The sequence below is a fragment of the Rhododendron vialii genome, chromosome 6a (assembly GCF_030253575.1).
Source record: "Rhododendron vialii isolate Sample 1 chromosome 6a, ASM3025357v1".
NCBI classification, from domain to species: domain Eukaryota; kingdom Viridiplantae; phylum Streptophyta; class Magnoliopsida; order Ericales; family Ericaceae; genus Rhododendron; species Rhododendron vialii.
The window spans coordinates 32,460,620-32,477,418 of NC_080562.1; the positions used below are offsets into that span (position 1 = coordinate 32,460,620).

The 16,799-nt window shown below is 39.6% G+C and overlaps 3 protein-coding genes across 3 annotated transcripts in view; all 3 read right to left on the bottom strand.

Moving 5' to 3' along the window:
* LOC131330607 (putative F-box/FBD/LRR-repeat protein At4g03220) overlaps positions 1 to 16,799 on the bottom strand; it is a 51,206-nt gene that overhangs the window by 18,055 nt on the left and 16,352 nt on the right. The gene's annotated exons all lie outside the window — the stretch shown is intronic.
* Positions 1 to 16,799, bottom strand: part of LOC131330606 (putative F-box/FBD/LRR-repeat protein At4g03220) — a 44,777-nt gene that overhangs the window by 1,838 nt on the left and 26,140 nt on the right. The window lies entirely within an intron of this gene.
* On the bottom strand, positions 11,016 to 14,599 carry LOC131330604 (uncharacterized). Its single transcript, XM_058364233.1, has 2 exons — positions 13,272 to 14,599; positions 11,016 to 11,303 (listed from the first exon to the last, which is right to left on the bottom strand). Exons 1-2 carry the CDS (start codon positions 14,564 to 14,566, stop codon positions 11,279 to 11,281), a joined length of 1,320 nt encoding a protein of 439 aa, XP_058220216.1. The 5' UTR covers positions 14,567 to 14,599; the 3' UTR covers positions 11,016 to 11,278.

Here is a 16,799-nt window from a genome sequence, read left to right on the forward strand (position 1 = left end):
AGAGAGAATACGAAAATAGGATCCAACACAATAGCACACGTGAATTTTTAGAACCCTGGTCATATTCGTTTACATTTTTTATCCTCTTATAGGAGAAATGGAAAAAGTGGGAAAAAGAGACCCCAAGTTCAACAAAAGCTACTGAGAATATTACACCAACCCAATTACTAAAAAAAAGTTCAAAGCAAACAAACGCAATTGATCTCACACAGAAGGAGCAATTAAACTCAATTTTGTTAAGCTACTGAACTGTATTTTACAAATCTAGTGATGAGAAACTGACCTCAAGAACTTGGCTTCCACTCCCGACAAACGTCATGGATCTTACAAAACAGATTGCTGACAGTAAGGTGGATGCACTCTGCCATGTCGCTGTATTTGGTACTTTGTAGTAAAACCAAAGGGAGAATGCTTTGAGGTCTCTGAAGCTTTCTACTGTAAAATCCAGAGAAACTTTGCCTTCCCAATATAAACTCTGGAGGCTTGGGGCCAAAATCTTTGCCCAGCTACTGACATATCGGAAGCACTTTGTGACTCGTAATTCAAGTAACCCAATGCCAGAAACATCCAAACCATTTAGCCACAAAGGGTCAAGTTCTAAAATTTCTACGACCGGGCATTTAATACAAAGACTAGCAAGTCCTCTACAATTTTTCAAGCACAGTTTCCCAAGGAGAGGGAAGTTTTTCCCAGAAAACAAATCATAACGCCTTGAAAAATGGAGTATACATTAGTTAGAGACAAGGTGTGGACCGACGGAAGGCCTGCTGGAGTAAGATACTTGAAACACGTATCCGCCGGGAGGGAATTATTTTGTACCTTATTTTGGTAATTCAATGTGAGAGCCTCGAGAGTTTTGCAGCCGAACAAACACGGAGGAAGAGCAAAGCAAAGGTCTAATCTAACGTCGAGCTCGATTTGTTCAATTCCGTGCTTCATGACTGGGTCGATGCAATCGCGCAAAAAAGAGGCAGTTAGAGCATCTCCAGCTTTAACCCATTTTAAGACTCAAATTTAAAAATGGGGCAAAAATCACAAAAATTTCTCTCCAATCTTTGACTCAAATCCTTCCCCATTTTGGATTTTATCCATTTTTTTGCCTAAATCTGAGACAACTTTTGCCTTGACCCATTTCTCCAACGGCTAGTCAGAGAGAGAGAAAGAGAGAGATGTGTAAAATTTGGGTTTGATAGTTGGAGATGTGTCTACCCAAAATGAATTTTTACCCAAAATTTGACTCAAATTTGAGAAAAAATATGAGTGAAGGCTGGAGAGCTTTGACCCATTTTAATACTCAAATTTAAAAATGGGGCAAAAATCACAAAAATCTCTCTCCAATTTTTGACCCAAATTTTTCTCCATTTTGGGTTTTACTCATTTTTTTGCCCAAATTTGAAACAACTTTTGTCTTGACCCATTTCTCCAACGGCTAGTTAGAGAGAAAGAAAGAAGGAGATGTGTAAAATTTGAATTTGATGGTTGGAGATGTATCTACCCAAAATTTGACTCAAATTTAAAAAAAAATATGAGTGAAGGCCGGAGATTCTCTTACATAACCAGAGAGGCGAAAGGCGGTGATATTGGAGTCCGGTTGACGGCGAGATAGCACCGTTGGTATGAGTTCCATGGACTCGGGAGTGAGACAGGAGAAGTAGAGGTGAGGGTGGGAACGCCACAGGCATGGTTGGTTCCAGTGCTTGGAGAGAACGGTGGTCTGTCGGATCAAAAAAAAAAAAACGGTGGTCTGTGCGAGGGTTTTGATTGGGAGGAAAGAGAATATGTGGTGGAGTATTTCTTCTGGTAGATCGATGTTTGTTGTGGGTCTAATGATTCTCTTCATCTTCAACTTGTTTTCAGCGTTAGGGTTTGTTAAAAAAATTTCTCCTCCATTGTTTGGTTGGAAGAGAAAGGAGAAGAAAATAAAAATTTTAAATTAAGTAAATAGTAATTTTTCCCTTATTCTTTTTTTTTTCTTTCTTTTCTTTTCTATATGTTCCAAACAGAGCCTCAACCCTTCTTTCTTCTTGGAGGTCCGTGTCGTCATGGATTTTGCTGCGGCTGTATTTATGTTGGATAAATTACGGACCATACTCAAAACTGTCCATTATTTTCCATTTAGAGGTACGGCCCATTTTTATTTGGAAAATTTTAAAATCAAATAAATAGACTGATAATAACAAATGTGTGAATAATTATTGGAAAGTGAAAAAGTGCATAGAAATATGTATTTTTTTGCAAATCTATGTAAGAAATTAAGTGTGAACCTGTTCTTGATGGTGCATTTTTAGATTGGACTGGAGTTCTCGGCTTCTATTACGCTAGAGGGTTCGGGACCGCATCACATCTAGTTTGGGTTGGAATTAGTTTGGACTTATTGCGGGCCCTTTTCAGACCCAAAATAATGATCGAAATCGTTCACTTTTCAGAGTTCATAGAGAATATTGATCATGAAAAAAATCACGTTAAACCGGTGTTTCTATGCTCTACTCAATTAAAGAGGCACATTTAGTAAATGACTAAATTTGGCTCGTTAAGACTCGAGTTCAAGTTGATGGCTTGTTTAGTAAACGAGCCGAGCTCAACAAAACTCAGCTCGGCTTGTTTACAGCCCTACCAATAACAAGCAAATTAGAATTTTTTAAAGTACGAGAAAATTGGATCCGGGACAGTGCCTATCCTCTACTTTGGGCTGATTTGGGGGTTTTGTAGGTCACTTTGGGTCCATAATTATAATCCAAACCGTTTATACATTAGATTTGGTAGACATATACCACTACTATAATTAGCTTGATCGACAATTGACATTTAAGACTGTTGTACACAATTGTTATAGATAATAAAATGAAGGATGAAATTTAGAAATCACATTTGGTCGTCCATTTGTCTTCATAAATGAAGAGGTTGTTTTTCAACATATTTATCGATGTGTGATCGACTTAAATTTTACAAAGGTGTACATTTCAACTCTATGTTATACATGGTCGTTTTCTTTTTTACTTTCTAAAAAAAAAAAAAGAGTAGACCCATAACAACTCAAAAATGATGGATGGGGAGATTGAACCAGAACTCGGTTAACAACCGCTTTTCCCGGTAGCAACATTATTGCTTTTTTTGGAGTGATTTTAAATGCTTCATCATACGCAATTCAGTGAGAGTAAGGTGCATTCTTAATACGCATTGTTTTTTTTTTCCCCCCTCAAAAACAGCTAAATAGAATTTTTTGAGTCAATCATATTATTATTCTCACCACCCTATAGCTATTCTCACCGCACCTACTGCATTAAAGAGTTTATTTAGGGATACCATAAAGACTTTTTTTTTGAACAGCGAAAAAAAGAATTATATTAATAATGAAAGAAGTACAATAGTTCACAACATGAGAGTAACATCCCACTAAATTGGCACCTTGCACCACAACAACCATATGCTATTCAAGCTCCAAGGATCAATCAAACAATAGAAGGGATATTTTTTTTTAATTTTTCTTTCCTTTCCTTGAATTCCATATACAAAGAGACTCTCCGGTCCCAACCCCACACTCTTAAGATTCTTTTTCAAACCCGCATTTTAAAATACCCGAAGGAAGTTGTTTTAAAGAAAATTGAAGAATTGAGATATCAAATACACAGATGAGACCTGGATAAAAATAAAAAAATACACAGATGAGGCTACAACCTATCAAGAAAAGATGATGTAAGGTTTTAAATGTGAAACTGCGAAAGAAGATCCAAGGGCCCAAAATGACTCTTCTTTTTTTGATAAAAACGAGGTCGTTTTCAAGATCAAGAGATAAAAAGCAGAGAGAGAGAGAGAGAGAGAAAACGGCAGAAAATCTCCTGGTTGTCATCTTCTTCGATCCTCGTCACAAGTTCCCAGCTAGTTTCACTTGGAAAAAATCATTCCGTCCCAGCGATTGAACATAGCTCTCTCAAAGGCGACGGGGTGTATCCCTCCCACATCGCACTCTCTCCAAACAAACACAATACCCTGTTTTGTTCGCAAAACCCATTAAAAATTTGAGGGAAAATACACAAGGACGAAGACCTCGGTGTCCCATTCCCTCTTGAAATTCAGTGCTTTACTAGGAGCCGTTTATAAAACTGGAAACTGAAAGAAAAAAAATTAAGTATTGAATTTTAAATTTTTTAAGCTAAAAAGTGGTTGATAAACATATTAAACATTGAATTAAAAAATTGATTAATAATTTTAGTTCTTATTCTCTCTTAATTTTACTTATGGCTACAATGTATTTGTGGTAATTATGGAGTGGTGATTGTGGTGGTGGGGTGGTGGTGATGGAGTGAGGTGGTGGCATAATGGTGGCAGTGGCTATGTAATGGTGGCAGTTGGTGTTGGCGATGGAGTGATGGTAGTGCAACGATAGCATTGTGATGGTAGTGAATTAATGGTAATGGTGGTGAAGTCATAGTAGTAAGGGAGTAGTGGTGGTCGTGGTGGTGAGAGTGATTGTGGTGGTTAAATGCAAATATACAAGAATTTAACCAAAATTAAGGCTCCGTTCCGGAACAAAAAAAAAAACTTTTATTTTTTAAGAAGGCAATTTCAAGTTAAAAAATTACGAGTTTATTGAAATCTAAAAATATGCAATATGGATCTTGTTTGGAAGATCTCGATGAGATCTTTTATACGATGCAAAAAAATTTTAAAAATTATTTTTTATTTACTTTATTTTTGAGTTTGAAAATGTAAAATAAACTATTTATTTTTTAAGAAAGTTTCTAGAACGGAGCCTAAGTAGCTCAAAGCTCCTAATTTTTTTCAACTTTTTAGCATATATTTTAATACGTATTAATTTGTTAAGCAATATAAAATGTTGTTATTAAATCTACTGAATCACTTATTACTTAATTGATTAATACCTTTTTTGGAACACTTTTTGAAGAGTATTTTTCAAAAGATTCCCTTTTCGGTGGTGCAATGGCTCAAAACTTGCAACAAAGTAAAATAAGGCTTAATAAGGGTCCTGCAATAACTTTAATCTAAATAAAAGACTAGAGTACAAATGCAGCCAGCATCGTCAGTGTCGCCCTAGACTCTAGAACTAGAAGACAAATCCGTCTCAAGATGTTCGGACATTGCCAGAATCCTCATAATTCTTTTCGAAGGTGTATCCTTACTTGAAACAAATGAGGCTAAAGGATGTCAAAAAGAATCCTAAACCTTTGGCTATTCCGCTGTTTGAAGTTGGAACAACTCGGTATGAATCTCATGATATCAGAACCAGAATGGCATGAGCGGCACGGCGCTGTTAGTCGGGCGGTGTAAGTGACGAGGTACTTGTTACTTGACTAGTGTAAGCAACATGACATTCTCTCCGTTGTTCTTCGTTTTCTGTTTGAAACCTCAATCGGGTATATAGACAAGGGTATAGAAAGCTTTTGACTTCCTAAAGTCCCATTGTTCGAAGGATTTGAAAGCTTGAAAACGTGATACACGACTCCTCATCGGGCCAAAGCAGTGTCCTAATAAGCTTAAGATAGACTCGAAAGATCGAGAACCTAAAAGCCGCCCTAAACATGCTCCTACGCAAGACGGAATGTATGTACAGTGCATGGAGATAGGAAAATCAGTAACACGTAGACGGTATATGGGGTTAGATGCAAATAGATCTTACCCTGTAGGTACCTGTCCTAGATTGGAGAGTTTTAGTGCTTTGTACATGCAAAGGCCAGTTTTGGTTCGTAACAGGTTCCTCGGACTAAGGCCAAAGATATACCTTCTGTTGCCCGTGTAATTGCAGAGCAACAATCGAACGGCAGAATGACCCATCATCGTCGAAGGTTGTTGGGCATTTGGGGTCCCCGGACTCCGGTAAATCATGCCAGATTTCCAAAATGCTCCAATGAGGCTTATCCCACATCAATGCAAATGAGAAAGATGCCAGAAATTGATTAAGAAGAAGAAGAATCACAAGATTGCAAAAATGCCTTTTCAAATTTGGCTCATTTTATGTAGTCCATCTTTAGAAAAAACTACGCAAGTGAACAATTGAAAAAGTCCCAGATCAGATTGGCCGGACACGAGGTCCTGTTAAATCACCATTCCAACCTTCGGCAACGCGAAGCTCACCATTTTGGCAGACTTTTAAGGAATTGTTCGCAAACGTATTAAACTCTAAGTATAGATTAATATTGGTTCGATTATCCCCAGCAGAGTCGCCACTGTGGGCAGCATGCCCTTGGGAAGGATTCTGTTCCTTTCCCAAAGCCAGGGCCCGTTTAATCGAGGGAGCACGAGCAGAGAGGCAAGCGCTCGAAATACAAAGTCGCCACTCGGGTTTGAAGGTCCGACACCCAAGGAACCGTATTTCGAAGCACCTGTGGCATTATTTGATTTGAAAAAGTGAAGGAACCAATCCGTCATAACCATATCTGGGTTCAGGAGCCAAGTTATGAGAGGAAAAGGGTTTTAAGGCACCCCTCTCGCCCAATTCGGAGATCGGTCTCTACTTAGGCATTTTGTGAAAATATTGTGATTCTTTATTTTTTTTAAATCGATTTTTAGCCAATTAGAGCGGAGAAACAGTTAATCGGGGATTAAAACTGTAACAATTTGCAGGATGTGATCAAAATAGCATGGATGGATGAAATGTTTGAAAAATAAATGGGATAAAACCCAACACCGTGATTAAATGTCAAAATAGTGCTTTATATGGATTCGACGTGCACAGTGACCAACTTTCATGCATGGATCTACGTACATGCAAGCTGACATGCGCGCCAAAGCCATACACACGCTCGTGTGTTGTCATTTTTCCACAGGTTGAATCTTCTCCCCTTTTAGGGTCTGGAAGGACCAGTGCTCACCCAGTGGGCAAATCAAACAGTTTATATGTACTGAAAGTAAGTAATAATTACAAACAGAATAAATGGAATTAAAACACAACCCCTAAACAGTGGGGGTATTAAAACAAAGGCCAAGGGCCAAGTTGCCCATGCAAAGGCAGTCTCTGGAAATGAACTGACTAGTGCACGTGGGTCAGTGACAGACGTGCGTGGGTCATGACTGGACTTTCAGGAATTGCTTTTGCATGCCTGGGCTCTAAGACATGTTCAGAAGCAACTTAGGGGCATTCCAAAGCAAATGATTAGGCAGTCTAAGCTAGACTATGGATTTTAACATGCAAAAACAGTGAATTAGTTTTAAACATGCTTCACAGTGAACTTTAATACAACATAAACCATAAATAACTAACATCCCAACCCCACGTGGACCATCACGTGCAGCCTTTGACAGGCTCGCATACATGTGGGTCTAGCGCGCGCGGGTGTGCTAGTGCATGATTTCTTGTAACTCTGCTGACTTTAGAGCCAAAACTGGTATTGATTACCAGCCTTGGCCCTGCCAGTCCCCCTTAGGGATCAAACAGTAAGCAGACAGTAAAGGTTATACCTTTGCTTAAGTGGTTTGGAAGATGGATTGAATAAGGTGGTGTAGCTTGTGAAATGAGTGTATGAAAATGGCAAGAGTGAGGAAGTGTCAAGAGTATTTGGGATTGTGTAGCCTTTTTTGCTTGAATTTTGGTAACCTTTGACTTAGAAGTGCAATGGGGTATTTATAGAAGGTGGGAGAGAGCTAGGTACGCAAACAAGGCCAAACAACCAGCCAACAAGGCTGGTTGGCCTTACTTAGTGAAGAAACAAGCCAACAACTTAATGGGAGTGGTTGTGAGGGTGGTGCAACCCATGCACCTACAACAGTTGTGCTGGCAACGAAAACGGGGTTCTACAGCCCTGTAGACCCCCTGATGATTACAAAATTCAGCTAGAAAAAAGTGATAGGGACAGGTGTTGACCTGCGCGCGTGAGAGTGGGACAGGAGCGCATGTGTGCTATCACTCGTGCGCTGGTCAACAGTCAGTGCTTTGACTTTGACCAACACCTGGCAAATGGACACACACGCTTGGATGTGACACCAACGCACGCTAGTCAAACCTTGGCTAGGGTTTTGACTGAGGTTTTGGGGTTCAAAAGGTTCAAGTGGGGTTCCACTCATTCCAAGTTCAATCCTTTCCATTCTCAAGATTGTTTTTGATCCGGTTCATCATCGGGGAAACAAGAAACTAAAAAATGAAGTAAAACAATTGGGAGATCCAGATTGAGGTGTCTACACGGTCCCTACGTCCTGCGTCGAGGTCTCGGCTCCAACTCCGATGGACATGTGGGCCTTTCCCAAGGCGTTGGCTCCACCGGAGGCTAGGTTGTGGTCTCTGAGAGGGCCGAGCCCGAGAGTAGTTTCACTGGGATGTGGATCTTCAACTTCCACCATAGCTGTCTCAGGAAGCTTGAACGGAGTTCTTGGAGGGGAAGGGAATGAACGATTGAGAAGGCGGCTAGATCCCCAGCGGAGTCGCCAATTGTAAGGGTTCGATTTATCGGGATCTTGACCACGGTTCTGGCTAGGTTCCTTCTTCCGCAGCTCCGCACTCTCCACTACTAGACCTACAACAAGTCACTAGGGCTGGAATAACCTAGTGACCCTCCGACGATCAAGTTAGATCTCAGGGGAAGTGTGTAGGTTTAGGGTTAAGGTCGAATGGCATACCTCTTCTAGGTGAGTATCCCTTTGTATTTATAGACCTAGGTTTACTTGGCTTCCAAGCTAGCTCGTGGAGGGCACGCTTAGGTAACCGCCTCGAGTGACGTCATATATGACGAAAGGAAAGAAGCGGTTACGGGGCACATGGTTAAACCTGATCCCAATGATTACACCTACTGCACAATCCTCATGGGACCCATCTGGCGTAACTGTTTCTCTTAGGTGGCTTTGGGAGCACTGGAACAGATACAATGCTGTTGATAGATCCGAAGCGACCAGCGGCTTATTCCCAAACACTCAACCCGAACAGTGTACCGAGGGCAGCTGGTACCAAGCTGCGGACTGGTCCTTCTTCAAATGTCGGTTCACACCATTTGGCCATGTTACCGAGCTGGTAACCGAGGCCACCACAAAATCGGCTAAAGAAAACAAGAGTCTACAAGGTTTCACCGCCCTATATTCACATCAAAACAACACTATACACACATCAAAAGAGATAACCAAAAAGACTTTGGCTTCGGAGTAAAGCCAAGTCCATTTACGGCTGCTCAACTGAAAAGAGTATGTTTTAAAAAAAAAAAATCCCTAACTGTTTTACAAATTAGGCCTAGGATGACTTAGACGCACTACCTAGTCATTGACTTTTTAAACTCACGGGTTTGGATCATGACACCGTATTTCAAGACATCATTGGATGTGAAATAGCAAGCGAATCAAATGCGAAATCGATGGCACTTGTTCCAATTCACCTCTCGATATCGACAGGTGATAATTTTTATGGTGCAAACATTGCCCCCAACTCTGAAAGAATGAATAATTCAAATTCTGGAAGAGTTGGGATTAATGTTATACCAATAAGGGCTAATACATGGCAATTATTTAATCAATCACCAATTTTTATACTCCATTTATTGACAGGGTTTTTTGGCCCATAAAACATGATTTTATGATTAAAGCCAATAATACAAGAACCGTGCTTCGACAGTGTAAGCAATATTTGTCGGCAAAGCCCTGTACATTATCGACACAAGTGTATGGCGTATGTGCAAAATCGACAGGAACATGGCTTATTAGTGACAGGAACATGGCATATTAGTGACAAAATCGACAGGAACATGGCTTATTAGTGACAGGAACATGGCTTATTAGTGACAGGAACATGGCATATTAGTGACAGAAACATGCTATTATCGATATGAACAATTGGCCATTTGTCTCCAATCAAAGCCATACAAATGGCTCTGGAAATTCAATAGGGACGCTTAACAAATACAAAAATCTTCAACCGTCGAGCAAAGGAACATTTTCACCAGCATTACTTGGCAAAAACACAAACACTTTACTCAACACTGGGCAAATAATGTTGACCAAAAATTCATATTGAACAAATAATTGTTCATAACTCACAGCCATAATTGGCTTGAACTCATACTCCATGGTTATGTTTTCATCATTCTTAACCAGTATAGATGGAGCAGAGGGATCATTTTCTACTTCGACCATCCATGGTTTAAATTTAAAAACTCTAGTCAAATTATTTTCATGACTCAACTTGCTTTGAGTTCTAAATTTTTAAGCCAAGTTTTATGGTTGGCTCTTCTAACAATGAATTTTTGTCCCCCAAATTCATTGTAGGCAATAAAATGAAATCAAAACAGCTGTCAACTTAAAGTTACGGAATTGTTCAAACCAAGGGCATTATTGAATCGAAATAGGCACCCAGTTGCCTTATCAACCCATTTTTAAATTCCTTTGGACAAGCCCCATTATCTAAAAAAAGGATGCATCCGCCTGGTCTCAAAATGCGTCGTGCAAACTCCTAACTCCTAAACTCTGAAACGCATCTAAGTTTGCTTTCATTTATCGATGAAAACAGGTTCCTCACATTCGGAAACAACTTCGTGGTTGGTGTTTCCTAGAGAGCATGGGAAAATTATAACACAATTTCCCAGAGTAGTTTGTCAAACAAGTTGAAACAAATAACAAATCAGTATCTCGCGAAAATTCCGCATGGTTTGTTTTGCAGCCAGGGAAACCCAGCAGGGCATGCGGTTCATCTTTGTGAAATAAAAATGCAGAATTGTGTGTTTTGTTGCCACAGAAACTTTAACATAATAACGTTTCCAAACTCACATATTCGGGGAATTTGAAAGAGATACTGTGCCAGCAACCCGATTAACTTCAAACCTAAACCAAATTCAAGACGAGAAGTTGAATTTAATTTCCACTTAGGAGGCAAAGACATCTTAAAATTGGAGGAAAACAAAAACCTTGTAAGAAAAACTTCTCGACTTCAGCTTCTCAAAATTCGTTCTTACAATAATTTTAACTGTATGAAACAAATATATCTGCCAAAGATTGGGCCGTGGAACGGCACGATTACAAGTGCTATTTGCGCCACAAATTTCACCATGATTCCAAGATCCACACAAATACTTTAGCATGCAAAGGTAAAATATCAGCAAATAATACATTAATACAATGTCAATCCACTGCTACCCAGACAACAAATGATAGCTACATAAGTTAAGTATCATGTCTCCTCAAACCATATAATTACATGATGTTCTTAGATAAACTCGGAAAAATAAAAGAAAGATAGAAAGGAAACTGCCTAATCGATCCAAGCTTCGTTACCACTATCAAGCAAGCTCTCCAACTCGACTCAAACCAGCACTACAAGATTAACTGCGTGCTATTCCCCAAGACCAACCGTATATTAAGAGCGAGTAGATTGTTTTTTCCTGCAAGATTCAGAAAAATTCAAAAGCTCTGACGATAAACATAAAAGTTTAAATGTCAGCAAAGCTTTAAAAAGTGAAATAACCCGTCAATTCATGTTTCTCTGCAATTGCCTCATTCTTGATCTTGCTAAGGGCAACTTTTTTTTGTTGCAAGTAATTGGAACTAAAATGGAAGTGTACTTATCTGAGCAGCTTTTTCCTTCACAATTCATCTAACCTGTACGAACTCATGGGGAGAGACACAAAAACCACCAAACTAGAACAGTTTTCACATTGAGGTGCATAATTTTGTCCATTTCTCATAACCTATTAATATAGGGCCTCATCTTATTAAAGAGCTGCAGTTTGACACATATTGATCCATGCTTGTTGATGTTCTAAAAGAGGAGGAACCAGGTAGGTAGACAAGGCGTGTTGTAGGAAAACGGCACATGTGTGTTTGCCTGGTAGTTCATCTAGATTGTGAAGTCATGAATTGAAAACATGGAGGATTACAAAACAAACCCCAAGATACAATAACCGGAGATGGATAAGTTCGTACATTTACAAACATCATTCTTCTTTCTTCTTGGGGAGCTTCAAAATACACTCCCCTCAAATTTCTCTTCAAACCCATGCAAGCATAAAAATATTCGTACGTATGTGTAAATTGTGTGCACAGATATATAGTCATTTATACGGCTACACGGATACATACACAATGAGGTCATTAGAACGTGGAAACTGCTTAGGACACTTAGAGATATTCAATGAAAGGAGGAATGAAAAACACACAGGGCAAAGGCTTCTTCCCTCCTTCCCCCTGGCCAGCTGAGGTTGCCCAAACAAACGTCCTTTTGTTAAGTTACTCTATCCCTTTCTCCCGCATCTAGTACTTTAAGTAATGGTTTCGTACAAGCAGTACAAGACCAACCTGCTTCCAACCCATTTTAATCTACGAAAAGGTAACTTCACATACAACCCAAAGGCATCAGCAAATTAATTTTTTAGTCTACCACGTTTAGGCAAGAATCTACTGCTCTTTGCCAAATTAGCATCAGGGTGTGAACAATCTAGTTGAGAATATAACAACCTACTACAATTCCATATCAAGGGCTGCGGCACTTAGCAAAAAACCATTGTTGTGTAAGATCGTTTCGAACCCCTATAAGACGTATTGGAGTTGGTCCTTTACCAGATTAACTAGACAAATTAGGTCGACTAGCTCCACAACAAAGAGCATGGACCAGACCCACAAAAACTATAGCATATAGCTTGCCCACTGGTGTTCAAGAAATAAGGGCATCTACTGCAGCAAGACCTGTGGAATTCTGGTTCTTGATCATCGAAAGCAATCTTTACTGACACAAGGATCTCCTCGAAGATAAAATATAGGACAAAAACTGAAGCAAAATAAGACCATAGATCTTCAACACATAGAAAACAAACTACATATCATTAAGACTGTTTACCACTAAACTCTTTTCCTAATCACGTTTAAAAGTACTTGCTGGGAGGATCAGACTCCATAACTACTCATTACGCAACAGATGGTTATCATGCTCAATCCCTCAAAATGTCATCTGCAGTTCTGGTTCATATCTAGATATTAATTAAGCAGTATTCTCAAGCATATTCCCTTGCATAGTGACAACTCGTTATCACTCTAAGATCTACCTCCCGTCAATTCCAACATTAAAGCAGGCAACCTAACTGATAACTAAAAAAGGATAGGATAAATAGTTAAGGAGTCAAATGGGCTTTTGGGGATATACTCTCGACCAAATACAAATAGAAATAGAAGACAAAAACACTCACTATCCACGCTCCGAGGGGCAAAAATAAAGGTTAAGGTGATATTGTAAGAATGAAATAAATATGGTTCCAAAGGAAATAGAAAACAAAATAAAAAAAATTGACAGAAAATAGCAATGGGATAAAGCAATTAATTGAAACCAAAAGAAAGGGAAGGGGTTCGAAGCAACTTACATAACGAAGCTACCAACTGCGGCATAGGTTGTATTGTAGTTTTCGACCCCAGGGGCAAACAAAGAGCTGCGGAGTCCTTCAGCACCAAATACTTGTATCTCTCCAATAACCTCGCTGTAATCATGCATTCGGACACCCGGTGGGAGCAAGGGCAACAATCTTTGACCCAGCCAATAATTTGATTCGCCAAAAGAGACCTTATCCGTGCACTTTTTGACAAGGTGAAACACGGTAGCAGAAACGTATGCCTTCCCTTTCATGAAGCCCTCCTCATCGTTGCCAAATTTGAGAAGACAAACCAAGCCAATCCCCATGTCAAGGAGATGGTAATAAATGCCATAGGCTAGAGGTGGCTCGTGAGTAAAACGGATAGTCTCGAGGCCTTCGACCCCTTTCCCTACCAATCTAAAATCTGCTGTGAGATTGAAAGTACTAATGGGGGACATACGGCAGGGAGAAGTACCAAGGGCAACCCACACAGAGTCAAATATCGGCATGACTGTCTTCCCAAAGGGCAAACGGTTATTACGCCCGTTGTAGACCTTCAAAGACGTCCATCCGCGTTTGTAGACATCAAAAACGTTCACTTGGTCCTTTTTGGTGGTGAAGAAAAAAATCTGATGGGCCACAACAGCATGCGAGAGAATCCTGCCTGCACCGTTAATCTCATGGCTCCCATGGTTACTAGAGCGGCAATAGAAAGGAGGTCTGGGCAAGGAAGACCACTTTCCCTCACCCTCATTACCCAGTGGGTCGAAAACCTCGAATAATGGCTCCTCCTCGCTGTAGCAAGTATAGAAACTAGGAATATCTGAAATGACGTATACCATCCCATTCACGTGAATTGCCCGCGGTAACCTCTTACCACCTTCCATAGGAGGTGCCACCGATAAAGATGAAGGGGAGGAAATGGCAGCTGCAGTATCAAAGAAATACACATTTTTGGAGATGCGTTGAGTATTGCTGCCATCCTGGAGAACGAAATCGACTTCACCGTGAAGTCCGACTTCACCCCCGAGCAGATAGATCCTAGAGCCCAGGGCGAAAGAGCCCATAGAGCCGGGATATTTCTCACGAGGCAGTTCAAATACAGTAGTTAAATTTGGTATCCTAGTCGAATCGTTTCCCTTATCATCATCATTACCGATAGCACTAGTATGAAGCTTGTACATCACATATCTAACAGGACCACTGTGGAGATTGTAAAGCAGATATACCTCAGAATCGTCGAAATCAAACCTTGTTCTTTTCCATGATGGTGATGAAGAACCCACAAAATCCCTCTTCATCGACATCGGAAGTGAAATCGAGCGAAAACGGAGGGAGATATATTGCAAAAAAACTATGAGCAGAAACAATTCGCTAAGAACCACACAGAGATAAACGCGTTTGACCTCATTTCGGGTCCCAAAAAAATTTAGAAAAATATCCATAAATTTTTGAATATTATTTTATGGGGCCCTGTAAAAAATCAGCTCCAATGGATATCGGTAAGTATTACTTTTTGATTCGTATGGGCGAATTGAGCAGTTTCGCCTTTCGCCTCTACAAATCAAAAAATAATACTTACCGATATCCACTGGAGCTGGTTTTTTACAGGGCCCCATAAAATAATATTCAAAAATTTATGTATATTTTTCTAGATTTTTTTGGGACCCGAAATGAGGCCAAACACGTTTGTCTCAGCGTGGTTCTCTGCGAATTGTCTCTGCTGTTAGCAGGGCTCCGATATATTGGTACTGTATTGAAAACGATTTGATCTTTTGCGGAAATGATATTGGTACCGACGGGGTCGGTACCGAAATCGTAATATACATATATACACGAAAAAATGGTGTTCGGATCAAGCACCTTACACACCTCGGATGCCGTTAATTCCCACGTAGGCCCCCTCGTTTTTTTTTTTTAGAATTTTTGGATGGCTCGGATTGGCCGTCCGGTGCCGGAGACGGCCCGACGCGGCCGTCCCTACGATTTCGGTACCGACCCCCTTCGGTACATGTAGCACTACTCGATCTTTTGTCATGAAAGAAAACCCTAGGAATTGGGTTTTTATCCTTATACTATATACAAGGGAAAATTACGAAGAATAGCCCTGTCCTTTTTCAAAATTGCAGTATCCCACCTGTCCTTTGGTCGATGACAATTAGACACCTGAACTTTTAACTCCATTAGTAATTAAGCCATCGACGTAACTAACACATGGAATCCGTTGACGGGGATTTGGGTACTAACTACTACTAACCAAGTTTTTTGGAAGAGAATTTGAACAATCAAGGGTGGCACCGATAGCGTGCACTCATCTTGTTGATGGAAGTGTCACCAAACCAGCCGGCAGCTACCAATCATAGGGTAACGGAGAAGCTTTCCAGCTATTTTACCCCATAAGAGTTGTCACACTACTAATTATTAAATAAAACTGCAAGAGGTGCTAGTAAAAAAACACTATTCTCTTTCCCACTTGAAGTTGGCCATCAATTACGTCCTCGCATTTGTATATCCTTCTCGCTCCACATGTCTCACTTCAAATCCCAACTGGGCAAGGAGAAACCTGCAATAAAAGGCGATGTTGCTTAGAACACCATGACCCGTCCCGTTGGTTTTGATCATGTTAACCACCAGTTGGGAGTCCGTCTTCCCAAGACTAATAACAGCCAAGGTTTTTTTTTTTTGTTTTTTGGTATATAGCTAAATTTAATCCATCTTGTAAGGCCCAAAATTTTGCAAGAAAACTGAATGATGCCCTAATCTTTCTATGAGTATATCCACCACGCATTGTCCATCATGGTTTCTAATAGGGGAGGTGTTTGAGAGCCTACTTTTTAGTTTTTCATTTTCAACTTTTTACCTTTTTGGCTTTTGGAATTATGATCAGAATGTATTTTGTATTTGGTAGAGTATTTGGATGATATGTGCAGAATGCATTTTGCAACAGGAGTAATGTTTGGGAGGTATGGAATGAAAATGAATTATGAATTGATTTTTTTACTATGTTGCCCCCGGTTATTAATAATGGTGTATAATGTATATAAATAATGTTTTAATCAATTTTTTTTTTAATTTTCTTCCGAAATTGCTTATTCTACATGAACTGAAAATGTCAACACTATTTTTTAAATTATATTTTTATTATTTCAATTATTCTTTGCTCTTACTTTTCCACCAATAATGTTTTTATGTTTTAAATTAAAATAATAATTAAGTTTAAACCAAAGTAATCGAAAAACCAAACATCATTACAGAAATTGAGAATCTAAACATTACAACAATACAACACAAAACATTACAGAAATTCGGATTAAAAAAAAATTACAGAAATTGAACAAACATATTACAACACCAAAGAACTCATCTAACGGATACGGTAAGCAACAATCCAATCCCGAATTAAAGCCCTTACATTTTCCATGTCTTGATCATCGCCAACGAACACGTTTCCAGGTTGACCATTAGGTTCCATAGTTTCCACACGTTACTATGAGAATCAAGTAGTTGTTAAAGTATTAAACACATGTGGAAACTGTTGAT

Coding starts and splice junctions, on each gene's coding strand:
- LOC131330604 (XM_058364233.1), bottom strand. CDS start 14,566: ATGTCGATGAAGAGGGATTTTGTGGGTTCTTCATCACCATCATGGAAA. Junction 11,304..13,271: donor GCAGTTGGTAGCTTCGTTAT/GTAAGTTGCTTC, acceptor TGAATCTTGCAG/GAAAAAACAATCTACTCGCT.